The sequence below is a fragment of the Euleptes europaea genome, chromosome 15 (assembly GCF_029931775.1).
Source record: "Euleptes europaea isolate rEulEur1 chromosome 15, rEulEur1.hap1, whole genome shotgun sequence".
Taxonomy (NCBI): domain Eukaryota; kingdom Metazoa; phylum Chordata; class Lepidosauria; order Squamata; family Sphaerodactylidae; genus Euleptes; species Euleptes europaea.
In genome coordinates this window covers 38,780,112-38,807,106 of record NC_079326.1, presented here as the reverse complement: position 1 = coordinate 38,807,106, position 26,995 = coordinate 38,780,112, and the positions used below count along the sequence as shown (strand labels likewise).

Below are 26,995 nucleotides of genomic sequence, written 5' to 3'. Positions count from 1 at the left end.
CCACCAAAAAGGAGGTGCAGCGACACTGCTGTGAGGGGGTGGCGTTCCCAGGGTGTTTTTATACCCCAATTTTTGCTACCTTTAAGGAGTCTCAAAGCGGCTTACAATCACCTTCCCTTCCCCTTCCCACAACAGACGCCTTCTGAGGTAGGTGGGGCTGAGAGAGTTCTGAGAGAACTGTGACTAGCCCAAGGTCGCCCAGCAGGCTTTATGTGGTGGAGAGGGGAATCGAACCCGGTTCTCCAGATTAGAGTTCACTGCTCTTAACCACTACACCACGCTGGATTCTCCCTTTTTAATATGCAGATGGGTTGAACTCCTGCTGGATTATTTGCTTTTTGCAGACTCCTGAGAAGAAACAGTTGGAACCTTCAAGGGGAAGAAAAAGGAAAGCAGAAAACCAGAGTGAAAGCAGTCAAGGTAAAATTTAAGGGTTTGCACAATAGCAGATCAGTTAGGCATTAATTATGTACAAGTGTTAAGCTAATACTTCAGTTGAACACAAGTCATTAAGGAAGCTTCAACTTTCTGCAGTCAGAATCTGTACTTTTGTGGGTTAGTGCAAGCCATGCCACCCCTTCTACAAGTACTAACAGTTCTTTGTTCACAGGTAGCCCTTGAGGTATTTCCCCCCACCTCCTGGAAACATGGGAGGGAATTGATTTTGTAGCTGTAACTTCCATGTGAACAATCAAAACTGGCCTCATCTTAAATGCAATCTTCATTCTTTAAGATTAATATTAAATTGTGGTCAAATGACCAGCAGCAGGGGAGCCTTTCACTTACTGAAATCAAGAGAAAATAAACTCTCCAGGCTGTTCATGCTTTCTCGGAGGAGCAGGCCTGCGTGCTTATTTTGGGCATTCTCCTTTAATAGGCACTACATACTGTGCTTATTAACATCCATAAAGAATGTATTGTTGACCCCATTGCTGCTGTCATCTCTCTTGCCTCTTCATACTTACGTACTTTTTCAGGTAGATGAAGAGCTGTCCACCTGCTAAGAAATATTATAGAATTTTTTTGTTAGAAATATTTTTACACTGGAATTAATAAATAACATTCAGTGAAGATGTTTACCCTTATAACTAGAGGTTTTAAAAAAATAGCCTGGTAATGTCATTTACTTCACACTTTGTCAGTGACTGATTCCTATATACATCTCTATTCCAGCCCCAAATGGGACAAGATATCCAGGAGTGCTCTAGGCATAGTGTGTGTGCCCAGATCCCAGAGAAAATGTGATTTCAAAGGGCATTTTTCTTATCTTTGTACACTGTCGTCCAAAGTACGAAGTCTGAGTGTGTGTTATGCACAGATGCGTGCATATGCAGAGCAAACATGTTTTCTCTATCATTTAACTTGGGAAATACGGCACAGTTTATGAAAGAACTGCGTATATTGCAGAACTTCAGAAACATGACTTGCATTATTTAACCACAGCACAAGCTTTGGATATATGCGAGTGCTCCTCCATAATTATATAATACTTTGTGCCTGCCTCTCTGCCCTTAGCATTTGAGAAATAAAAGAAATCTGTAATGAATCTGTTGAAATTCAAAAAGAATCTGTAATCTTATACATTGGTTAAGTCTGTATTGGCTTTTGAACACAACTGGGGCTACAATTTATTGGAGTGGTGTTTTATCAAACTGGGCTGATGAATTTTTTAGAACTCTGTTATATTTGAAGAAATTGTATTACCTTGTTCAGTAGGGTTGGAGGATCTGCTGGCTCTTGTTCTCTCTCCCCGCCCCCCAATATATGCAGTCTGTACATATACTACTATGAGGGTTACAGTGTACGTTGCATAAAATAACAGTGGTTCTCAGACTACGAGTCATAATTCAAAACCGGATCACATTTCTCACAGATTGGTTATAAGTTCCAACTCCTGAGTTGAGGAAAGAGACTATAGGCCTTCTGTTGCTCTGCAGCCCCACTCATTCCCAGGGACTTGAGTGGCATGCCTCTCTTCCCCTCAGGGAGCTACCACCTGACAGAGACACCAAACTAGGGACCAAGCCCTGCAAATAAACCTAGCCTAGATGTCACTTTTGTCTCCATGTACCAGGTGCTCAACCTTGTTGAACCTCTGGGCCCTTCTGACATTTTGAGCATAGGTGGTGAGCACCACAGCAGAATGGTTGTGTGTGTGTGTGTGGGGGGGGGGAGACCAGTCATGAAACTGTTGGGTTGGGGGCTAGGTCCATTCATGAAATATTGGGAGGTTCCATACAGTGTTGGCATCCTCTGAGCCAAGCATCCTCTTCTGATGGAGGCAGCTGTTTCTGAGTGGATGCTCAGAAACACAAAGAGGCCTCCTGGGCTCTTCTGAAGTAGCCAGTGAAGTGTGGGAAGGCCAGTACTGGTTTTTGCTTTTGGGAAGATGAAAGTGGGTTCCCGGAAGCATATTGGTGGGCACCATGACGTCCACAGACACCATGTTGGTAATAACTGCTACACTCCAGCAGTACTGCTGCAGGACCTAATTACATGAGCTATATGATCTTGGTCTCACCCACTTGCCCATCCTGTCATGTAATATATGCCTTACTGTGCCAGCATTGCCTTGCAGGATACACCCAAAAAATCAGTGGGCGCAAATTTGACCTTAAAAACGGCCGTGTTCAGAAATTGTTTGGGAAACATTTTATTCTTCCAGGGCATAGTGTTCATGATCTAAAGGTTACTGTTCTCCTGCAAAAGAACTTCAAAAGGAGAATCCATTGTGAAAATGCTGAATTAGCACTCTTTCCAGCATTGAATAAAGACTTGGGTTTCCTCATTTACTTTAGTTGTTATTAGCTCAACATGACCCACCAAAAACAGATGTTGATTATTTCTGCCTGTTGTGTTTCATGTGGTACTTTTGTTGATTAGATCAAGATTTGTTAATCCTACTCCACTCAACAATGTGGCACGCCCTTGCTGACTTTGATTGGATTGATGCCTCTGATTATTGTTTCAAACTGGCCTTTCTTTGTAACATCTCGCCACCCCTGCTTTTCTGTTGCTTATAACTTTGAGTATAAATATGTGATGAAGTGAGTCCTGATTCATGTAAACTTAACGCTGGAATAGATTTTGATAGTCTTGAAGGAGACAGCGCAGCTTGATGTTAACACCATTAGATTAAAAAAAAATCCTAATATGTAAATGCTTTGGGGAGGGAAAGCCATTCATTGTAAAAGGAGGCAAAACTACTTCTGGGTGGCGTTTCATAGAACACTTTGCACAGTTTGTCTTTGTTTACTTTCACAAAAATGTGTGTAAAGGCCCTTCTCTTACAGAATATAAATGTGGTTACCTGTATGCCGGTAGGGAAATATTCCAGCAGATTTATTTCCTGCATGTTCAGTTGACCAGTGAAGCTGCAAACTGGCTGAGCCCTATATTCAAGGCAGGGGCCAGCCTGTATACTACTGTGAACTGGAAGACCTGAGTGTCTTGTCTTTGCCAAGCTGAGAGCCATGTTTAGAGAGATGTATCTGTGCCCCTGAACTGATACAATTCTGTTTCTTAGGAATTTCAGCAGAGTCATTGTTGCCTGAAAGAGCTGTAAGGCACATTTATTTGGGTTTGCTTATGGTGGCGGCTCTTGTTGGCCATGGATTTTGTTTTTAATTTTTCATCTTGCAGCAGTTTGGCATGATTTGGTCTCCTAGGTTGTTCTTCAAGTTACATTAACTCTTGTTCTGAGCTTTTGGGATCAAGCAGATCAGAACAATAATCAGATGCAAGAAATCTATTGTCTGTTGGGAGTCTGCCCAATAAGTAACCAGACCCATCAGTTTTCGTACTTTTCCCGCAGTCACCAAATCATTGATGCAAATGTCCCCTTGTCAGTCATATTCTGAGTCTAGTGTTGAGTAATCAACCTTGTTAGTTGTGGGAATAAGCTAGAGTTCTTGGTACAGCCACACAATTTATGAAGTAGACTACTGCCTATGAATCCTTATGTCACACTCGTCTTTAAGTTGCCACAAGACACACCGTTTGCTACACAACTTCTTTTCCCAAATTAATCCTGCTAGAGTTAGTCATGACTCAATATATTGCGTTCAGTGGGATCTGGTCACAGCTAATTTTAGCTGGGTTGGGGCCTTGGTATAAATGTAGAGTAATTGTCTGGTCTTTTTGAAAACAATTATACTTCCATTCTTAGGGGAGATTTGTATGTTATTGCAAAGAACACGTTAGAAGATAAATTTTAAGGAAGACATGACAGTATTCATATCTTTGCTGTGTATTATGTATTCTTGTGTCTCCTTTTTTTAAAAAATAATTTTTTGTGTTTGCTTCAGGGAAAAGCATTGGGGGACGCGGTCACAAAATCAGTGACTATTTTGAAGTAAGTTTCTGATCTATTCTAAACAATTATGGCATTTCTCTGTTCATACATTAATGGTTTGTTTTGATAGATGCAAACCAATGTTCTGTTATCTGCTTTAATTTCATATTAATAATCCAACAGCAATATTTTAAATAACAAATTAGATGGTTTGTATGGTGTTGACATAAGAGAGTAAGGGGCTTAATACAATTCTATGCAGAGTTACTCTAGTCTAATCTTGTTGGGTTTAGACTGGAGTAACTGTAGGTTTGTGCAGAAAATATCTAGTCCTACTTAATTCTTGAGGAAATTGCAGAAAGAGTATTCCATATAATTATGTAGTGTAAACTAGGGATTCTCAGTCTTTGGGCTGAGATGGATATCACCAGATATCCAGCCATGGGCTTGTGATTTGTGCTACAGCTGCTACAAGAAGATAATCCCTTTCTTTTAGCCCTTAACTAGGTCCGTCTGATCTTAAACCACTTTTTCATGTGTTTGAGAGACCCAGCATGAAGGGGGGAGGGGCTATGGCTCAGTGGTAGAAGGTCCAAGTTCAAACTCTGGCATCCCCAGTTAAAAGGATCAGGTAGTAGGTGATGACCTGTATCTGAGACTTTGGAGACCCAGTACCAGTCACCATAGACAATACTGACCTTGATAGACCAATGGTCTGACTCAGTATAAAGCAGCTTAACGTGTTCATGTAGGCTGAAATTATAGGATTTGGTGCATTGATCTGAGCATTCCCAGTAATTCTGAGCATGACCAATGGAGACAGAGGGACTGTGTCCACCTAGCCCTAGGTGCGTTTGTTTGAGTTAATGGAAGTCATGCCCATTATTCAGGCTTCAACAAGATACACAAAATGAGCTGTTGAGGAGGAATAGGGAGTATGAGCTTTTCCTGTTGATTTCCTGTTTCCAGACATGTTGGATCTAGTGGACCTAGTGCAATTGTATCAGCACTTCTCATTCCTTGCGAACAATGTCCGTCAAGCAAATGGTTCATGTTTCATTGGTCCCTGATGGCCTGCCTAGCTGATAGGGATACGCTAAGGACCAGGACAAGATGTGTAATACACAAAGGTGGCTTTGAAGGGGAGTTGTTCTCAGCGAAGTTGCTCTTTGTCATTCTCTGGAACACTCCCCCTGCTCCCACATCAGTCCTCATTAAGGAGGATATGAAGTTGCTTTATAGAGCCTTAACAAAATTGTGAACTGAGACATTTTCTGACTGTCCCTGGTGAGTACAAAGAGGCATAATTAGAAGCAGTGTAGTGGGAGATTTTTGAAAGTAATTAGTACATACATTTTAACCTAATTGTTTCTGTACCCCTTATATATACTCTTGTAACCAGATAATAGCCATATGGTAGTTAGACTGTAAGAAAATGTCTTGATTTTTTTCCCCCAAACGGTGTATTGTTTTAGGAAAACTAAATGAGAGACTGGGAAGTCTGAAAGGATGTATGCATACCAAACAGTAGGCAGGAGGTTCCTCCGTTTGGATTAGGGCTCTAACCCCCCCCTTTTTAGGTTTTATGTGCATAGATGATAGGCAGCTGCTACAACTAAATCACACAGATGAACTCGACAAAACAGTAGAGTTCAGTTCTGACAATGGCTCTCAAATGCATGGTAGCTGGTGCATTACTGCCTTACAGAAAAGTCCCGAGAAACGCATGCAGAAGCCTTCCTGCATTTGGGTTTGCTTGCCAGCCATTAGAACTTTAATTCCCTCATACAGATTGTTTAATTTGTATAATTTAACTGTTATTTGCGATTACCTTATATGTACTCAAACATATTTTTGTTAAATAAAATAATCCTTTTTGGGTTTTTTCTTTTTTCTTTCTAGTACCAAGGTGGAAATGGGTCAAGCCCAGTAAGAGGAATGCCTCCTGCAATCCGTTCTCCTCAAAACTCACATTCCGCCCCTTCTTCCGTAAGTTTTAATCTGCAGGGGTCTTCGTTGTTGCCGTTCAGTAGAGAATTCCTCTACTCTTTAAAGCTAACTTTCCAGAAGTTGTGGGTTTTGATGGTTGTCTCTTCTGTCATACTTCTGTTTTCCTACCCATGTGCTTGCATAGAAAGCTCCCGTTCAAACTTTGTTCAGGGCACTGCCTCAGGACTGTTCCATTTTTAACTTTCAGCACTTGTTGTAGCTAACTCCATATTTCTTATTGAAACTATTTTATCAGTTTAGCATACAGGTACACTTTCAAAAATGCTCTGGAAGAGTAATCTAGTTCTTAATTTCCCATAGCAGTAACTTTTGGTCATCTTTGTGAGAGTGCCTTGAATGAAAAAATATTTTGAAGCTGCAACAATCACTTAACAATTTTCCTCAGACCTCCAAAGGATATATTTTCTCCTCAAAAGATAGCTTGTATGTAGCAAGTGTTTGTGGTAGTAGAAACTCATAGTGGCAGTTGGCCACTGACATAGAATGATACCAGTATAGAAGAAAGTCACTCTAGCAGAGATGCCATCTCTTACAAACAACATTCTCAGTTTATTGATATGAACAAGGAGGATAATGAAGTAATTGTATCCAATTCATTATCTTTAATACGTAGCCTTAATACTGTAGAGTGAACAACTGTTGGGTTCCAGTTGTTCTTGTTGTATCCAGTGACTTGGTGGCTCCTTTACTCATGAGGAAGTTAAAGGATGGTGGAAGACCAAACTCTGAACAGTCTCTTTTTCTTATTCAGAGCAGTTTTATCAATTCATCTTTTCACTTTATTGTCTTTAAAGTTGTCCAGTGAAAATACAAATACTGTTTTGTATGTGCCTGTTTTAGGTTCGGCAGAATAGTCCTTCTCCTACTGCACTATCTTTTGGGGACCACCCTGTTACCCAACCAAAGCAGTTGTCATTTAAAATTACTCAGGTAAACACTTTGGGTTGTAGTTCTGTATTCAATGCTAAAGAATACTTGAGATTCATTGTTCTTCTCCTCCTCCCCCTTTTTTCCCTTTGTGGTTTGGAAGTAGCGCTTAGAAAAGGTTGCAGGTGCTTAAACTGAAGTATCTGTTGCATTGATGAACTGTTAAAACAGATAGCAAGAGACAAAACAATAGCTTGCATCTTATTATTCATAACTACTTCTAACATATGTTGACTGTGTGATTTCCCAAGAGATGTTGACCGAAACTTCAGACCAAGTGCTTTGGGATTTTGTTGTTGTGATCTTGAAAGTTGAAGTTGATAGTAAAAACTTCAATCCAAGCAGTGGAAGAAATGGGAGGATTCAGATAATTGTATAAACAAGGTTGTGCATACTCTGCACTAAAGGATAAAATTAAAACTATATGCCTTGAAAAATTGAGTTGTGTGATCAGTATAACGGTGTGATCAGTATAACAGGCAAATATAGCAAATTTGCATATTCTTATTTTGGGCAGTTCTGCAGTTTCCTCATAATGTGTTCTAGTTCTACTTCCCATCGGAGAGGCAAGAACATGGAAGTCCCTCCCCCAGTAATTGAAACTTATTTAGTCACCTTTCTAGTCATTGTCAATATTCTTTCAAACATATTTTCCAGATGTAAGAATAGAAATTTGCCATTCTTTAAAAAAAGGGAAAGCACAAATTCTTAGCTGAATTCTGTGCCCACTACCATATTCTGTGACTTTTTAAATGTACTTCCACAGATGTACACAACCCTGATTGTGGTTAAAGTAACAATATCTGTTTCAGGTGGATATTTGAGTTAGGCCTTTTATGCATGGCTGTTTCCCTCGTGGTAACACCCCCCCCCCGACTCCTTCAGGGATTTGTTTTGATTATGTGTGCATTTTCTGACCCTCAGGTCACCTTGCTCTTCCTGCACGTTTATGTGCATGTTGCCCATATTTTCTGGATGCTGGCTAAACAGTATCCAGAAAATGCAGGGGAAATGCATGGAGAGAGCGAGGCTACCTCTGAAAGTCGGAAAATGCATACATAATCAAAACAAAGCCCCGAAGTAGTCAGGGTGACCAAGAGGGAAACAGCCAGGCGTATAAGGCCTTAGTGAAAATCTTATCCTGGATCTTCTGATGAGTACAGTCCTTTTACTGTCAAATTTCTGATGGTTTAGTTTTCTAGCTGGACCTTGAATTGGCTTCCTTGTTGCTGAGCAGCTGACGAGTCCTTAGCTTGGTTTCTCAGTTGATTCCAAGCAGGCTGGTGACCAAAGTTTTCAATCAGATTGTTGGTGCCTCTTCTGCATCCACTTCCCTTGAAAATTAGAGCCTCTCAAACCCATGGAAAGTGGTGGGTGGAAATTCAAGCACAAAGAGAGATTCACTGCTGTTACTACCCTTGGATGAAGAATGCCATTGAAAGGGGAGATAGCCATATGAATCAATCCTCACTGCCTTTCTGTTTTCATGTTGTTGTTTTGCAAAATGTGTAGCTCATAAGGTAGAAGGATAGACAAGTCCTGGGCCCTAATGTGGTGGTCTATTCCCATCTCTCTCTTGAGCCTTACTTGCAGCCAGTGCAGCACAATCCTGTACTAAAACTAAGTGGAGAAGAGCTGGGAGCTGCCTCTTGTGTGCTTTACTTAGGGGACATTTGCTCTTTGTATCATGCAAACAGGCCATTTGACAAATGTCCGGGTTGCCTTATGAGGGATTTATAACCGCGTTGTGTTTGCTAAATTTGTTTGCATTTCCAACCTTTCTTTACACAGACTGATCTCACAATGCTGAAATTAACTGCACTTGAAAGTAATAAAAATCAAGACTTGGAAAAGAAGGAAGGTCGTATAGATGATTTGCTCAGGGTAAGTGTGATGATGGTAAGATTGGGTATCAAATTTATGAAGATAATAGAGCACATTAGGATGGCAAATAGGTTTTTTGTTACTCCATTTGACTGAAGATGCCAAGATTATGAATGACACACAGTGTGCGTATATATCTTCCTTACCTTGTTTCCTCCAAATTATTTTTTTACCTTGTATGCTGAAGTCCTTTTTTAATTCTCTAAGCTAATAATTCTTCCTTTGTGGACAAGATTTAATGTTTTTTAGAATTGTGTGAGGGTTATTTGTGGGATACAGCTTGTGTTTGTGTGGGATTTGTTTTAGTGTATACACTGATCATAGTTTTCTTTAATTCTTAGGCTAACTGTGATCTACGACGACAAATAGATGAACAACAAAAGCTACTTGAAAAATACAAAGAAAGATTAAACAAATGCATTTCAATGAGCAAGAAACTTCTGATTGAAAAGGCAAGTTGAATGTATGGCAAAAGACGTTTGGTTGTTTGAGCTTATAGATTATGTACAGCTGTAAAGGCAGAAGCTAAAACTTACTCGTTGGATCACACCAAAGTGGGAAAGGAGCTCTCTGGGACTGCTTTGCATGTTATTGCTCAATCCACTCTCTGTGAATCCTTCCCACTGCAGTAATGCTACAGCAGTATATGCAGGCTACAGTCATATGGGCAGGGCCAATTGTGTGGGTCAGTTCTGTGCAACCCTTCCTGGGTTGCAGCCATGGACAAGACGCTGCTTTGCTGTTGTGATGGTATGTGAATGGACCCTAGGTGACACACCAAGAAAGGGACCTTGGGGTGGTGGATCGCTCGATGGAGATGTCAACCCAGTGTGCGGCTGCTGTGAAAAAGGCAAATTCCATGTTGGCCATAATTAGACAAGGAATAGAGAATAAAACTGCTGCTATCATACTGCCCTTGTACAGATCTATGGCGAGGCCTCACTTGGAATACTGTGTACAGTTCTGGTCACCACACCTTAAAAAAAGATATTGCAGAGCTTGAGGAGATGCAGAAAAGAGCAACCAAAATGATCAGGGGACTAGAGCAAGTGCCCTATGGGGAGCATTTGGGAGAGTCTTTTCTCCTCTCCCATAATTCTAGAATGTGGGGTAATCTGCTGAAGCTGGAGGGTGAGAGGTTGAAAACAGATAAAAGGAAGTATTCACAACGCATAGTTAAATTGTGGAACTCCCTGCCCTAGGATGTGGTGATGGATGCCAATTTGGAAGGCTTTAAGAGGGGACTGGGTGTTTTCATGGAGGAGAGGGCTATTCATGGCTACTAATAAAAATGGGTATTAGTCAGGATGCATACCTATTCTCTCCAAGGTCAGAGGAGCATGTCTATTATATGAGGTGCTGTGGAACACAGGCAGGATGCTTCTGCAGTCGTCTTGTTTGTGGGCTTCCTAGAGGCATCTGGTAGGCCACTGTGTGAACAGACTGCTGGACTTGATGGACCTTGGTCTGATCCAGCATGGCCTTTCTTAATGTTCTTATGACAACTTCCTTTGTTCAGTATTTAAATACAGGAGTGGGCCCTGCAATTACCTTCCAGTGCCAGCATGAGGGAGCCTACCCTAGTTTCTCGAATATTTTCTTCGAAGCATACTTTAGTATTTTAATACCTTGCAGAATGTTCTTAATTGGAAAGTGTATTTTTAAAAGCTGGGAGAGTTCCCAGCGTAAGCATACAATCACTTCCCCTTTTCCTCCTGCAGAGAGCATCAAAACTGTACACAGCATAAAGTGTCTCAGAAGCAGGAGGCTTTCATAAAGAATTTAAGGAGTCACAGCTTTCAGCAGCATCACTTGTCACGGTTGATGTCATAAGGCGCTAACAAATAGGTGGCCGTGATGTTCGGGCAGTGCTCGCACTCTCGGCTGATGTACTAAATGTCGGTGGGGGATGAGGGAGTGTCGATTCAGGTGATGAGAGGATTTGAGTAAAGTTCTCTGGGTCCTGCACAACCGATAAGCAATGGCTTTCCATTGAATGTGCTAATGCTCTTGAAAAGGCTCTTCTTCTAACTAATAATATTTTGGTGGGTTTTTTTTTTAGAGCACACAAGAAAAACTGGCAAGCAGAGAGAAGAGTATGCAAGACAGATTACGCCTAGGGCATTTTACAACTGTTCGACATGGTGCCTCGTTTACCGAACAGTGGACAGATGGCTTTGCATTTCAGAATCTTGTGAAGTTAGTCAATGTTATGGTTTTTTAAAATTGTCAGTAATTACCGGTCCCTGCAGTGGGGTTTTTAAATTACTTAAAGTGGCTCGCGTTGGAATTAGTTTTTCATACCTACGCTTTTTGAAATTTCAGAATACAGTACAGAGCTTTTTTTTAATCAACAGAGAATGATGAGTTTAAGTTTGGTAACGTAACTTTGAAAGGGAACAGATGACCGATTCTCAGAAAGCCTTTAAGAAAAAAAAGGAGACATACTAAATGAGTTGTCTCCAGGTGGAACTTATTTAAATCTGGGTTGCTGCTTCTCAAACTATGGCCTCTGGGCTATTGTTCTGTAAAGAGCGTGCGCCATATCTGTGTACTGCAGTGTACTGGCTTCTTCCGGCATCCATATTGGAGCAGCAAGGAACAACAACCCTAGGTGACTGGTGGGGTTCTGCTAGCATAAAGTAGAAGGGAGAGTAGTCACCAGAAGCAAACAGCTGCCACCCCACAAAGTGTCTGTGCAAAGACGGGGCAGAGGGGGAGGAGGCTGGGGAGAAGTTTTGCTAATTGAGGAGTGGGGTGGGAGTGAGAGGAAGAATTGTGTGTATTAGAATGTGTGACTCGAATACGTCGCGTTGATCAACTTAGAGAAGAATTTTTGACACATGGCATTCTGGGTTTGCAGGCAACAGGAATGGGTGAATCAACAAAGGGAAGATATTGAAAGGCAAAGGAAACTTCTGGCGAAGCGGAAACCTCCATCGACAAATAATTCACAGGCACCCTCTGCCAATTCAGAACCTAAACAGAGGAAAAATAAAGCAGTCAACGGAGCAGAAAACGATCCATTTGTTAGACCCAATTTACCACAATTGTAAGTTTGGATGGGTTTTTCCTGTCTCTATAGATGGATCTTGGCCATCTAGAGTGTAGCTGCTTCATAAGATTCCAGAAAGATTGGTGTTCCAATGATTAATAAAATGTGCTTTATATAAATCATATAGATATAAACTAGTTTGGTAATGATAATCTTCAGTACTTGGAACCTTTTACTCCATGACCAGGATCTTGGCCATCTAGAATGTAACTGTTTCATAAGATTCCAGAAAGATTGGCGTTCTGATGATTAATAAAATGTGCTTTATATAAATCATATAGACATAAGCTAGTTTTGTAACATTCTTGAAATAGTTTATTATTTATACTAACTTTTACAGGCTGACGTTAGCAGAGTATCATGAACAAGAAGAAATTTTCAAGCTTAGATTAGGACATCTCAAAAAGGTATGTTTTTGTTCTCGATTGTGTTTCTATTCATCCAGTCACATTAAAGTTTTAAAAAGTAATAGTTACAAGAGAAACCTGCTTTACAAAATAGTGCTATACTGAACAGTGATGCCTGAGTTGGCCATTCTGAGGAAGAACTAGAGATTTAAAATTTCTGGAAATTTTGAAGCCATTTGAAAAGTCTAAATATCTGCAGAAATGTACTTTCCTATCAAGCTTAAATGTGTTTCTCTGCTTTAACAATGTAAAATTTATCATAGATAACTTAGCACATAAAAGGTATTATTTGGCATACTTATGGAATTTAAAAGTGTAAATATTGTAGTTTTCTACAAGCCATATGACAAAGACACCCAATGCTAAAGAGAGCGAGCGAGCTGCAAACTGCTGTGTTAACCCTGTGTTAACTTAGCCTATTTCACTCGTTCTGGAAGCAGAAAATATATTTAATAGGAAGTTTTTTCAGCGGTGCCTAAAATTTCCCGGTTTTTCATTAGAAAATTTGAAGAAAAGTCCTAGGGAGGGGGCTGTTTTCCACTGAATTTTGGTGTACACACCATGCATTTACTATATAGCCTACTTTTCTCACTGAGACTCAAGACAGGTTACAGAGTGCAAAACAATGCCATAAAATAGCATGAGGCATCCAACAAACAGTGCCATAGTACTAGGATTGCAACAATTAGAAGCAGTGCAAAGAAAGTGTCAGGAATGGTGGGTTATCAACGTGAAAAAAATGGAGTTACAAAAGAAGACAATGCAGGACCATAAGCAGTGTAATAGACTACAATCCTGTTCGGTTTATAAAAACAGCCTCCTGAACCATTCCATTATGCTACAGCCTTGTTGTTATAGAGGAATATTAATAAGCGAAAAGGGTACCCTTTGTTCCAGATGATAAGCCTTTGTGGCAAGATGCACCTTGATTAATAGTCTAAAAGCCTTGGCGGCTCTGAATTTTTCTGGGCCTGTCATTGTTTCTCAGATGAGGTATAATACGATCAGACAGTGCGCTCTGATATTTCCCACTCTCTGCCAATTCTCAGCCTTTGTTCTTCCGTGGCCTGAAGCCACATTTTATGGGCCCTTACATGGCCATGAGTGGCAGGGATGAGATGGTCAGTGGAGCTAAGATGGAAGGGAAGAGGCTGGCTGCCAAAACTGAGTCTGAATAGTAACATCTATCTAGAGAAGCTCTAAGTCTCTTGACATTCTTTAAAAAAAAAAACGAGAAAAGCATCCATCAGATCACTTAAATTCAAAAGCCAAACAGCTTGTTGAAGGATAAAACTGTTCCGGACTGTGCCGCTTCAGTCTGCAGTTATGAAGTAGCAGGATGATCCCTGGTAGACGTCTCTTACCTGTTTTCCTCTGAGCAAGAATGAACGCTCTACCCAGAATAACATTCATGCCACTCCACACATTGTCTGAATGATACAGTCGAACAACTGTTTTACCATGTGGTGAGCTGTTTGCCTAGAGTACACCACTGATGCTCTATAAGTCTGTCACAGTCACCTAAACAAAAAGGCAAAATTGTAGTCTCTGACCATGCAGAACGTATAGGTTAGTATTGCATAACTGTGTATGTGTAGGATATTCACGTAGTGCTTCCAGCATCTGCTGTGGAAAGCTCATCTGAATAATTTTACACAGTTACGCAGTGAAGAGTAGTCAAACTTTAATGTGGCGTTTTAAACCATAATTCCATATCAGCGTGGAGTTTTTTACATTCATGGGAGAGCAATTACTCTGTGCATTAACATTAACACTGTATTCTGCAGTGTTTCAATTACATTATAAAATGTGAGTACTTTGTAAACGAGAAACACATAACTAAGCTATCTACATAATACTCTGACACTTTTTTTTAATTAGCAAAGGTAATTTTGTTGCATGAATAAGGCAAGCTCAATTTGCCAGTTATTTCATACTACTGCTCCCTTGAGCACTGAAAGCTTGTAGTTGTAAAGGAGTGCGTTAATGTTCCTGTAGTGGAACATTCTTCAGGAAAAGACATTACCAGCAGTCCCTCATTCTATTGCTCATTCCACTGTCTTAGAAACAATGACAATGTGACAAATAGGATCAGAAGAGCCTTTGGATTAGATCCCTAAAACCGTGAATGGAAGGAAAGGAAAATAGCTGCTAGTTGTTGTTCAGCAAGAGGTTGCACTAACCTGGAAGTCACAGTTTTTCAACAAAAGAACTTCAAAGGGAGTCTGCAGTGTGAAATTGCTGAATTAAAATTCCTAAGCAAGATAACTAAAAACGTTCTTGCATACAAATCCTAGCTCAGAAGTTTTATATTGTTTTCACAGAACAGGTGTTAAATTAGCCTGGAAGTCTAGGAAGATTGAGTTATCATCTATTACGGCTGTTGTGAGTGGTCACTCTGTTCATCTTGCGTACATGTGAGCTTTGTGTAGCAATGTCAGACTGTACCTCTTAACAGTTTTTCCTGTCTGATGAAGTGAGGTCCACTCCATGAAAGTACATCAACGAGTGTGTTTTGTAACAAGACTAGCAACGCGATCCTTGTAGAATTCATGATGGAAAAGTCAGACTTGCGGGCCAACATGTTATGTAGAATAAGAATCTGTTACAGAGATACTGTATATATCATGGGTCTTGCAGTAAAAACATTACTAGTAAAGCATCAAGAGGTGGTTTCTGTTAGTTCACCATGTTGAATACATATATACAACCATCAAGATAATGTAGGGCTTTGATTAGTTATACATCTGGTCATTTCTAAGGAACTGCACAGTGTGTGTATGTGTATACAAATGTATGTGTACACACACACGTGTGTATACATATATATATTAAAATGTAGTCTTGTTTGAAATAATGTATATAAATATATGCACAGTGGTGTTATAATATTGGCCATTTTATTTTCATTTTTTATATGCTTGGCTGAGCTAACAGTAGTAACATTTTTGTGACATGCTAGGCGAACTATACTTCAGTCATTATTGTATATTAAATAAATAGTTTTATGTTATAATGAATAATTATGTTTTTCTGTGGTTCTACCTCTGACGTTTGTACAAACAGTAACTACAGTTAGAGCTATTGTGTGCACCTCAGTGTCAAAGCAATTCCCAAATAATATCTTACTTAGTTTAGGTATGAAATCAGCTGCCTTTCAGCTTGATTAGAATTCCTGCAGTACATATAAGGAAAAAATTTGGAAGGTCACATTTCTTGAATTAGGTACATATATATCACAGATAGTTAAGTTTCTCAGATGATCTGTCACAGCCACCGCTGTTGAGGCATCAGTAAAAAAAAAAACTGCAAAAGCTGAGTGTAAACAAAACAGACTGAGCTTTCATAGTTGACTTTTGTCTTACTTGCAGGAGGAAGCTGAAATACAAGCAGAACTTGAACGTTTGGAAAGAGTTAGAAATCTTCATATACGAGAGCTCAAAAGAATAAACAATGAAGACAATTCACAGTATGATATTGGATTCTAATCTTGCATATATGTAGATATATAAATCATGCTTCTTTATTATTACCTTCAGAATGGATGACATCTGGAAAATAACCAATGCATAATATAGCTCTCATATAATCTCTTTTGTTTTATGTATATGTATTTAGCTTAAAGTAGGCTAATATAATTGTACTTCCAAAAGTACTGGTGGGATTCTAGAATAATTCAAATGCATTACATTGCAGCTACTTAAGAAAACTTAAGTGGGATCAGTGGCGCTAATATGAAGAAGGCGCTTCAACATGAAGTAATTACTGCAGTGGAATATCTGGAATAGTAAACCAGACTACAGCTGCTATATATTTAATAAATCCCACGTTTCACATGAAATTCAGTATGAATTTATGTATGCGTTGCCTCTAGAATTTATTTAAACGTGTAGTGGCTGTACTTTGGTTTTCTGTATAATGTATGTGTGCCTACTCATATACAGGACTTTTTTTTAGAAAGCTTAATATTGATCAAATGAGACATGGAGAAATAAATGTAATCCCCCTTTTTAATTAAGTTTTTATTTCATAGCTGTATAAAACACAAAACACCAGAACAAACACATAGAACACAAGCAGTACACTACATTACCTTACATACACCTAAACTAACATAGACAAAAAGGCTTTAATTGAGTGAACATGTATAGTTTTTGTTGCCTTCTTACACTCTCCCCTATAATACACTATTATAACTTTCTGTCCTTAATTTTATAGCTTAATAATGTTGAGTTAACTGCTTTCTATTCAATCATTCTACCTCATAATAATATTGGTACTTCAGACTTACATATTAAAACAAGCTATTATTAAATCATACTGACTACCATATAGTCTTATATAGACTGGTTTATATTCGCTAGATTCTGTTATTTACTATTTACTATTCCTGTATAGTGTTATGACTAAATGTTTTCATTTCAAGTTTTAACATAATTTACGAAGCATGTGCATTATATAATTTCCAGTTTTTCTTGAGCTCTTCACTGGGTCTTTTATTCACATAGTTTTGTCAATTTAGCCATCACTGCATACACTGCTATTTTGTCTTTCCAGTCTTCTATGTCTGGACAGGCTTCCAATTTCCACTTTATAGCAATGACCACTCTTGCTGCCAATGTAATCCCCCTTTTGTTGAACAGCTGATTGGCTCGGCGGCACCATCCTGCAGGAGGCCGGTCTCTGCGCATATGTAACTGCCAGATGGTGGCTCTAGAGAGCATGCAGGAAAAGTTGAGCATGGAACCACAAATCAGTGCTTATGTCCCACCTACCGTATATACTCGGGTATAAGCCGACCCGAGTATAAGCCGACCCCCCAAATTTGAGGCCAGAAAAGGGAATTTCTTATTGACCCGCGTATAAGCCGAGGGTCAATAAGAAATTCCCTTTACCGGCAATGCTGCGCTCTAAAATGGCGGCCGCCATTTTAGAGCGCAGGGCCCCTGCCCCAGATCGCCCTCCCGCCGGCCTCCCAGGCCCTCCCACCCCACCCCACCCCACCCCCAGTGCCATCCAAGGGGGGGAGGGGGAAGAGCCCCTGAACCCCCTACTTACCGGGAGACGCGGCGAATCGGCGGCGTGGCCTTCCTGGGCCGGCAGGAGGCCTTTCCAGGCCCCTGCCGGCCGGAGGAAGGTGCTTGGGCGCGTGGGTGGCGGCGACGGCCCAGGAAGGTCCCTGCCGGCAGAAGAAAGGCGCCCAGGCGCCTGGGCGGCGGCGGAGCAGCCGGCAGAGACCTCCTGCCGGCCCCTCCAGGACCCTGCCAGCAGGAGAAAGGCTCCCTGCTGCCTGGGCGGCGGCAGAGCGGCCGGCAGGGACCTTCTGCCGGCCCAGGAAGGCCCCTGCCGGCAGGAGAAAGGCTCCCGGGCGAGGCTGTGAGCGGTAAGTTCCTCCCTCCCTCCTCCCCCCTCCCCTCTCCTACCGTATTGACCCTTGTATAAGCCGAGTTCGGCTTTTTCAGCCCTTTTTTTGGGCTGAAAAACTCGGCTTATACACGAGTATATACGGTACTTCAGTAATAGAAAAGAGCAAGAGTCCAGTAGCACCTTAAAGACTAACAAAAATATTTTCTGGCAGGGTATGAGCTTTCGTGAGCCACAGCTCACTTCTTCAGATACCAGCTGTGGCTCACGAAAGCCATACCCTGCCAGAAAATATTTTTGTTAGTCTTTAAGGTGCTACTGGACTCTTGCTCTTTTCTTCTACTACAGACACTAACACGGCTACCCACTGTGAATTTACATGAGCCTGATTTGTATCTAAATGACACTTGTGTATAATGTTACACTTGGCTGGGTTCAGGTGTAATGGCGATAGGCAGGAGCCTATTTATTTTATTTTATTCATTAATTAAATTTCTAGCATGCCCTCACCAGCCAAAACCATACTCAGGGTGGTAAAATCATGCATGGTGTAGTGGTTAAGAGTGGTGGAGTCTGATCTGGAGAACCGGGTTCAATTCCCCACTCCTCCACATGAGCGGCGGAGGCTAATCTGGTGAACTGGATTTGTTTCCCCACCCTTACACATGAAGCCAGCTGGGTAACCTTGTGCTAGTGACAGCTCTCTTAGAGATCTCTCAGCCCCATCTACCTCACAGGGTGTCTGTTGTGGGGAGGGGAAGGGAAGGTGATTGTAAGCCAGTTTGAGTCTCCCTTAAGTGGCGGAGAAAGTCGGCGTATAAAAAAAATCAACTCTTCTTATATTATACATCCACACGCATGCACACACACACACCAATAAAAAAAAAATACCAATAAAAACATTTTAAACAATAAAATACAAGTTCATAAACTATTAAAACCAGATGGCACACAAATTAATATTGTACCCGCTGCTTCATAGCAAGTGTCATAACAAGCAGGCAGGCGGAAAAAAAAAAACCAATATAAAATACACCAGTTATAATAAAAAAATATTATAATATGATATAAAATACACCAGTTATAAAAGAGAAAAAGGGGGGTAGGGAGACCAGAATTCATAACACTTGTGGCTGCCCTCAGTTGTAGGCCTGGTGGAATAGCTCTGTCTTACAGGTCCCGCAGGGCCCTGATGTTACCAGGCAGAGTATTCCACCAGGCCGGAGCCAGGGCCAAAAAAGCCCTGGCTCTCGTTGAGGACAGCCGCACACTCCTAGGGCTGGGGACCATCAAAAAATTAACATCAGTGGAATGTAATGTCTTTTGGGGGGGGTTGCCAGAAGAGGCAGCCCCAAACAGCAGCCTTGGGCTTGCACACATCCCTCCTCTCTTTGCGCACTGGTGGATTCCTTCTCTTACTGGTCTGTGACTAACTCTGTCCTCTGGGAAGCTACGGCTTGTCACTTGCAATGCATATCAGAGTTGCTGTGTGCTGGGATGGGACCAAAGGAATCACCACGTGCAAGTGGAAAGAGGGGACATGGTGGCCAGAGATTCCTTCCAGGTTAATCCGTGTACTTCCAAATAAACGTTTGGCATTATACCTGAAGAATGCTGTTACTATTTGAGTAGTTTTCATCACAGCTTTAAAAAAAGAAAGTGGATACTGGGAAGTGTTATTATACAGTGAGCCAAACTTTTGCTTTCTTTTCTTTCTTTTTTTAAGGTTCAAGGATCACCCCACGTTAAATGAGCGGTATTTGTTACTTCATTTACTTGGTCGAGGTGGCTTTAGTGAAGTATATAAGGTAATGTCTCTTGTTTGGGTTAATTTTAAATTTATTTTTTCATTTGCAATTAGTCTTTGCAGCCTGCCAGCATGGCTCCACAAAGCACTCGGTGGTTAACATCAATTTAAAACAAAGCTATCAGTTTGAAATACAAAACTAAAATTTCCTTGGATACAAATTAATGGCAGTAAACCAAAAATGCAGAACTGGTGTATGTGTCTTCTAATACAGTGTGCATGATTATTTAAAAACTGCATTATCTTTATGAATATTGTGGGGTCATACGTAAACAGATTTGTCAGCTAACGTTCATATGGTTAATCCATTAAAATTTATTTGAGTGTCAACTCTAATTGTATAATAGTGTATGTATACAAACATGGGCTTGAGCCAGTCCGCTTGGGACACCAGCTTTCCCAAGACATTCCTTGTTACCACATTTCTGCTTGAAGAAAGGAGTGGGACAAAAGTATGCAAGTCCAACAAGTGCTTCTGTCTCATTATGTGCAGTAGTGTGCAGGGTATGTGTGTGTCGAAGTAGCCTGTAAGGCAGATAGCAATGCTGCATGTCACTGGCTGCAGAAGTAAGCAGAAACACATTTGCTTTGCACCGTTAGGCAGACAAGTTCTCCTGAGTTTCCTGAGATGTATAGTACAAATGTATGTATGGTATGTATACCATGGACTGCCAAAAAAACAAATCAGTGGGTTATAGATCAAATCAAGCCTAATCTGACCCTAGAAGCTAAAATGACTAAACTGAAGCTATCGTATTTTGGTCACATTATGAGAAGACAAGAGCCATTGGAAAAGACAGTCATGCTAGGAAAAGTTGAGGGCAGCAGAAAAAGAGGAAGACCCAACAAGAGATGGATTGACTCAATAAAGGAAGCCACAGCCCTCAATTTGCAAGATCTGAGCAAGGCTGTCAAAGATAGGACATTTTGGAGGACACTGATTCATAGGGTCGCCATCGGAGGCAACTTGACCGCACTTAACACACGCGTCCCTCCCAAAACTGCACGCTCAGTGGAAGAGGACGACCATCCCAGATAGAAGGAGTGTACCGTTCTTCGGTCAAGGGTATACAATAGCTGCGCTCCCCTGCTAGAACCTCCAAACCTTATCTCTAAAGCTATAAAGTACTATTTAAGTTTTGCTCATAAGGGTACGAAGTGTGTCTTCCCATGTAAAACAACAAGGGTAGCTATAATGTATTTGTCGCATGCAGCATGTTTTGAACTATTTAAACACAAGCAACAGTCCATAATTACTGCTCTCACCCGATGGGTATTTTAGGCTTTTGATCTCTACGAACAAAGATACGCTGCTGTGAAGATACACCAGCTCAACAAAAGCTGGAGGGACGAGAAGAAGGAAAACTACCATAAGTACGTTTTTAAACACCTTTTTGTTGTTGTGGTAAGTGAAAACAGTATTTTCGTGGGGTTCATGGTTAGTTCTCTCTCTTTCAGGCATGCTTGCAGAGAGTATAGAATACACAAAGAGCTGGATCATCCAAGGATAGTAAAACTCTATGACTACTTCTCCTTGGATACAGATACGTAAGTATGCAAAATGAAGTATTTTTGTTCAAGAAGAGTCCAGATAACTCCAGGAAAGAGTATAGTTTATATTGGTGGTGGTGTTTGGCCTTACTGCCTGATATGTTCTGTAATTCAGATCCTCTGAATGCAGGGAGTTCTATATTGTTTAGGTTTTTCAATAGGCTTTGCTTTTATAACAGCGAATACTGACATTGAAAAGAATATTGTATGAAGATGAATGTTCAGATTTCCCTTGTATAATTAGATGTCCTGTTTTTTCTTGCCTAACTTCTGTTTTTTCCCCTTTTCTCCTTTAGGTTTTGTACAGTATTAGAATATTGTGAAGGCAATGATCTGGATTTCTATCTCAAGCAACATAAATTAATGTCAGAAAAAGAAGCAAGGTCCATTGTAATGCAAATAGTAAATGCACTTCGATATCTCAATGAGATTAAGCCACCTATAATACACTATGATCTTAAACCAGGTAAATTAGAACTACTGGAAAACATTGTAACAGTAAGCATTGTATTGCATCTCTCTAAAAGATGCTCTCCTCACCAGTGAAGCAGCAGCCTCTGCTCCCTCTCTCCCCCTTTGTCAAATCCATTGGATCTCACATAGTTTTGATTTTCCTTTATACTGTAGGAGAGCCAGTGTGGTATAGTGGTTCATAGTGGTGGACTCTAATATGGAGAACCAGGTTTGATTCCCCACTCCACATGAGCGGTGGACTCTAATCTGGTGAACCAGGTTGGTCTCCCCACTTTTACACATGAAGCCTGCTGGGTGACCTTGGGCTATTCACAGTTCTCTTAGAGCTCTCTCAGCCCCACCTACCTCACAAGGTGTCTGCTGTGGGGAGGGGATGGGAAGGAGATTGTGAGATGGTTTGATTCTCCTTAAAAGGTAGAGAAAGTCGGCCTATAAAAACCAACTCTTCTTCTTCATTGTAATATAGGAAGGGTTGTTTAATAGTGGGGGGAAGGGTCTCCTTTACTTCTAATCCCTCATGTACTAGCAAAGGAAATAGTTTGGGATTACTTGGTTTAATCAGTCTTTTCACTGATCACTCTCCCCTCTTATGTCCTCCTCCATAAGTTCTTTCTTTTTCACTCTGAAGATTCATTTATATGCCTTAAAGTAGCGATAAAAAGTTTATTAGCTGTCTTTGACCATGGGCTCCATTTCACTACCAAAGTTTGCCCGCAGTCATTTGGCATACAAATTTCTACTAATAAATTGTTTAGTCCTTTATGCTGTGCAGCCAACAGTGAGTTGCAAAAGACCGAGTACATGATTCATCTACTTCACACCAGAAACTGTTCATCAGTCAGTTTTTCTATTTAAATATGCTGAAATGCTGCAGGATTTTTGGAGGCTTTTGAGCACATGAGGCTGCCTTATACTGAATCAGACCCTTGGTCCATCAAAATCAGTACTGACTACTCTGACTGCCAGCGGCTCTCCAGGTTCTCAGGCTGTCTTTCACATCACCTACTTGCCTAGTTCCTTGAACTGGAGATGCCGGGGATTGAACCTGGGACCTTCTGTATGCCAAGCAGATGCTCTACCGCTGAGCCATAGTCCTCCCCCAAAATAATACACTTATCACATGAAGCTGCCTTATACTGAATCACACCCTTGGTCCATCAAAGTCAGTACTGTCTACTCTGACCGGCAGCGGCTCTCCAGGGTCTCAGGCTGAGGTCTTTCATATCCCCTCCTTGCCTAGTCCCTTTTAACTGGAGATGCCGGGGATTGAACCTGGGACCTTCTGCATGCCAAGCAGAGGCTCTACCACTGAGCCAAAGCCCCTCGTATAGGCTATTGCTTTATTTTGCTTCAGAATGAAAGAGCTACCAAAACTGTTTCAGAAGCTGGTGTTTAGCCAGGGCAAAAGGAATAACACTGTTGCAATATTAAAATAAATCAATGATGATTTGAAACATCTGTGCAGTAAATGGAAGCTTGGGGAGGTGAGACTACATGGTAGACAGTTTTGAAATTTGCAGTTTTGAAGTAGGTTATGGCTACCTTCTCTCACTGGGCGACTTTTGAAGCAGTCCAATAAGCGTGCAGACCATGAACTTGTTGTGTGATGTTTTACATGCTTGTGGTTACAGTATCTAACTTGTGTAAAATTGTCTTCTGAGTGAATTTGAAAGACTGGTTTATCATTGTTGGGCTGTACTTGCCTTTTTGATGAGCTCTCTTTTGCTGGGTGTAGGAAACATTCTTTTGGTAGACGGGACAGCATGTGGAGAAATAAAAATCACAGACTTTGGCCTGTCCAAAATAATGGATGATGACAGCTATGGAGTGGATGGGATGGACTTAACTTCCCAAGGAGCTGGCACTTATTGGTAATCTTACTTTATTGCATTTTACACATTGATTCGTGTGTGAAAACTGCTTGTATACTCGACAACAGTTGTAATGAATGAAAAGCATTTGTTGTCCTTACTTTTAGCGAAAAGGGGAATTAATAGAAATTCTCCTCCCCCCTCACACCTTCACTCTTTTGTGTGAGCTTTATTCTGTAGAAGAGCCAATGCAAGACTGGAGAGGATCTATTTCTGCTGATTTCCCCTGATTTGCTACAGCCCTTTGTTTGTGTAGGGAGCTGGAGATGCCGCTCCCCGTTCCTTGTCACCAGAGCAGCCCGGTGCATTGGTCCTTCTGGGAAGGCTTCTGAAGTGTTGGCTCCAGTGCCAGTCACTGGTGGCACTGAGAGCTCGGGGCAGGGCTGCTCGAGCGGACCAGAAGGACAGTGTTCCTTCTCTGGTCCACATGGTCCCCTTATAGCTGGTCCCTGCCATTGACCCCGAATGACCCAGTCATCTTGGCTTCCCTGCCCTCCCTCCTTTAATCTGTGGGTGTCCAGGGGTGTTCTGTTGCTTGCGCAGTTTGTAGGTTTTCATCACAACTTTGTGGTAACTGGTTTGGGCATTGGGCCAAATCCAATGGGAGGAGGCAGTGCCTGCATGCCTGTCCTCCTCCATTTTGAGGATCCCCTCGAGGAGTCTTGAGGGTGGAGACATTAGGGGGAGTGCCCATCTCAGGGGCTGTCATCCAGTTTCACTCCCAGGTGGCAGGAGAACCAAGCAATGGCTTTGTGCCCATGTGGGATCCCAAGATCTGCCATCCCATGCAGTTTCACCCAGCACGTAGGCTGGGGAGGGTTGCCATCGAACAAGAGGCCAATACATGGATCCGTCCCCCATGCCTTGCCAGTGTTCAAATGGCTATAATCAATGAGGCTGTGGCTGTAGTTTACTCCAGCTTTGTGTCGATATTGTGTTATTTTCTTTTTGCTACTTCCTGCCTCCCCTTTTGCCCCTGGGTCCACGATTCTCTCACCCTCATGAGGAACAGCTTAGAAGAATCAAAGCTGCAATCTAAATCCATAACAACAGCTTGAAAGTCTCAGCAGTCTAATAGTTTGGTTCTTGGTGATTTCTGCCAGCTCTCCCAGTGTTGCTAATTTTGTATGTTCCCTCGCAACAATATATATGAAATGAACATGCATGTTCAACCTTTATGCACTTTCCCTGTAGCTATGCTTGCGCTTAACCCCTGTTAAAGACATCTGTCTAATTTGCACTTCCAAAAATTATAGTCTGCTACTGAAGAAGGAATTCTGTTAGTGTGCCTCTTTATAAGTTACTTTTTATCTTTTGTCTTTTTGCAGGTATTTGCCTCCGGAGTGTTTTGTTGTAGGGAAAGAGCCTCCAAAGATTTCCAACAAGGTGGATGTGTGGTCAGTTGGTGTAATCTTTTTCCAGTGTCTATATGGCCGGAAGGTAAAAACAAACTCTTGAGTGTAGAGTTTTCTGGTATTTGCTGCTTATGGGTCTCAAGTCTCCAATCTGGTCCTTGGAGAGGAAAATTCCTTTGTTGAGCAAAGTATAGTAGGTCAGCTTTTGCTTATGTTTCTTAGCATTTGAGAATATTTGTTTTAAATAGTATAACTTTAGCATAAGGAAAATGGTACCACTGATTTGGGGTGTTGGGGCTGTTTGTGTCATGTGATACAAATGGTTTATTTTGTTTTCCTCCAGCCGTTTGGCCATAACCAATCCCAACAAGATATCCTTCAGGAAAATACAATATTAAAAGCCACTGAAGTACAATTTCCAGTGAAGCCTGTTGTGAGCAATGAAGCCAAGGTAATTTTCGTGAACTCAAGCCGTACATTCTGGCAGAATACAATGCAACCTTCCTCAGGATGAATTTCTTTTTAGGGTAAAAATCAAGGAACTCCCATTAAAAAAGACAGTCCTGAGCACAAAATATAAATAAGTTTATAACAACATTAGTAGTATTGACAAATATCTTTAAGTACAAAGTAAATTAAAAAATAAATGTTAATGCACATATTGAAGTAAAGTTTCCAATTTTTTGTAGTTCATGAGAAAAAAATTCAGTTTGATTTGTGTTTTGATAGCTCTAGCTGTAGTTAGCTTGTACAAACTTCAGAAGTAGAACCACAGAACAACATAATTATCCTCTCCTCCACATGAAGCCAGCTGGGTGACCTTGGGCTAGTCACTGTTCTCTTAGAGCTCTGTCAGCCTCACCTACCTCACAGGGTGTCTGTTGTGGGGAGGGGAAGGGAAGGTGATTGTAAGCCGGTTTGAGTCTCCCTTAAGTGGTAGAGAAAGTCAGCATATAAAAACCAACTCTTCTTTTTTTTCAAAACAAATTCAAAATCTACACCAAAAGATGTGCCATCAAATTACAAACTAACAAAGTTACACAATTAATGAATTGCTGGGCCAATAAATGCTTGTTTGTAACTGCAGTTTTAAAAGTAATGCAGCTGATAAGTATTGCAGAATGGTAAGTGCTCTATAAATGCTAAATTGTCAAAGCACTTTATAAATATTCACAGTACTAAGAATCTTGTAAGTTTAAAGAAAGATGGATTGGAGGGAGAGCTGTAGCTGAGAATGGCCTGTCTACAACATCCAGTGAGTTCAGCACCAAGTTGAAATTGGTAGCTCTTAATCACTGTGCTGTACCACCCAGTGAGTGTGTGTCTATAGTAGGATCAAGATACCACTGAACCACTTAAATATTTTATTTTATGAATCTTGTACAATTCTTTGTATCAGAGAGGAGAATCATAAGCAGAACGCACTTACTGTGAAAAGGGTCTGCTTACCTGTGTTCCTTTTCCCGCAGGCCTTCATCAGACGCTGCTTGGCGTACCGTAAAGAGGACCGGTTTGATGTCCATCAACTGGCTAACGACGCTTACCTTCTCCCACACATGAGAAGATCAAATTCTTCGGGAAACCTGCATATGACTGGACTGGCAGCTTCTCCGACGCCACCTATATCAGGCATTATTCCCTTCTGAGACTTCTTCACGCAGAAGGCTTGCCGCGTGATACCTTCACAGTTTGTCACAGTGGACTTTCGTTTGGAAACACCTGATTAGTGTTTGTTACACAGCAGGACAAGTTTGACGGGGCGGTGTTTCCATACTGTGGCTGTTCTACAGAAAAGTCATTTCATGCAATGGGGGCTCTGGATCATGGTCTGTGAACAAATATACCCTCCCGACTTTCATTTGGAAATGTGGAAGGGCCCAACTTTAGCAGCTGACTCCAAGCAGATGTACTGCATTTTAAAGACTGAAGATAACAGACGTGCGTTGGGCTTGTGAGGAGGGGGAACACTGTAAATAATCTTTTTAATACTTTACAA

At 41.1% G+C, this 26,995-nt stretch overlaps 1 protein-coding gene across 1 annotated transcript in view; it reads left to right on the top strand.

The window, feature by feature from the left end:
• TLK1 (tousled like kinase 1) overlaps window positions 1-26,648 on the top strand; it is a 72,150-nt gene extending 45,502 nt beyond the window's left edge. The window contains exons 4-21 of the mRNA XM_056861379.1: window positions 345-420; window positions 4,308-4,354; window positions 6,197-6,283; window positions 7,145-7,234; window positions 9,023-9,115; window positions 9,457-9,567; window positions 11,178-11,314; window positions 11,979-12,167; window positions 12,511-12,577; window positions 15,949-16,046; window positions 19,668-19,749; window positions 21,031-21,122; window positions 21,207-21,296; window positions 21,596-21,765; window positions 23,509-23,644; window positions 24,973-25,084; window positions 25,343-25,450; window positions 26,469-26,648. Of these exons, the coding sequence (XP_056717357.1) occupies window positions 345-420; window positions 4,308-4,354; window positions 6,197-6,283; window positions 7,145-7,234; window positions 9,023-9,115; window positions 9,457-9,567; window positions 11,178-11,314; window positions 11,979-12,167; window positions 12,511-12,577; window positions 15,949-16,046; window positions 19,668-19,749; window positions 21,031-21,122; window positions 21,207-21,296; window positions 21,596-21,765; window positions 23,509-23,644; window positions 24,973-25,084; window positions 25,343-25,450; window positions 26,469-26,645 (1,962 nt within the window). The 3' untranslated portion in view covers window positions 26,646-26,648. The remainder of the gene's footprint in view (window positions 1-344; window positions 421-4,307; window positions 4,355-6,196; window positions 6,284-7,144; window positions 7,235-9,022; window positions 9,116-9,456; window positions 9,568-11,177; window positions 11,315-11,978; window positions 12,168-12,510; window positions 12,578-15,948; window positions 16,047-19,667; window positions 19,750-21,030; window positions 21,123-21,206; window positions 21,297-21,595; window positions 21,766-23,508; window positions 23,645-24,972; window positions 25,085-25,342; window positions 25,451-26,468) is intronic.
• Window positions 26,649-26,995: the final 347 nt, after the last annotated feature.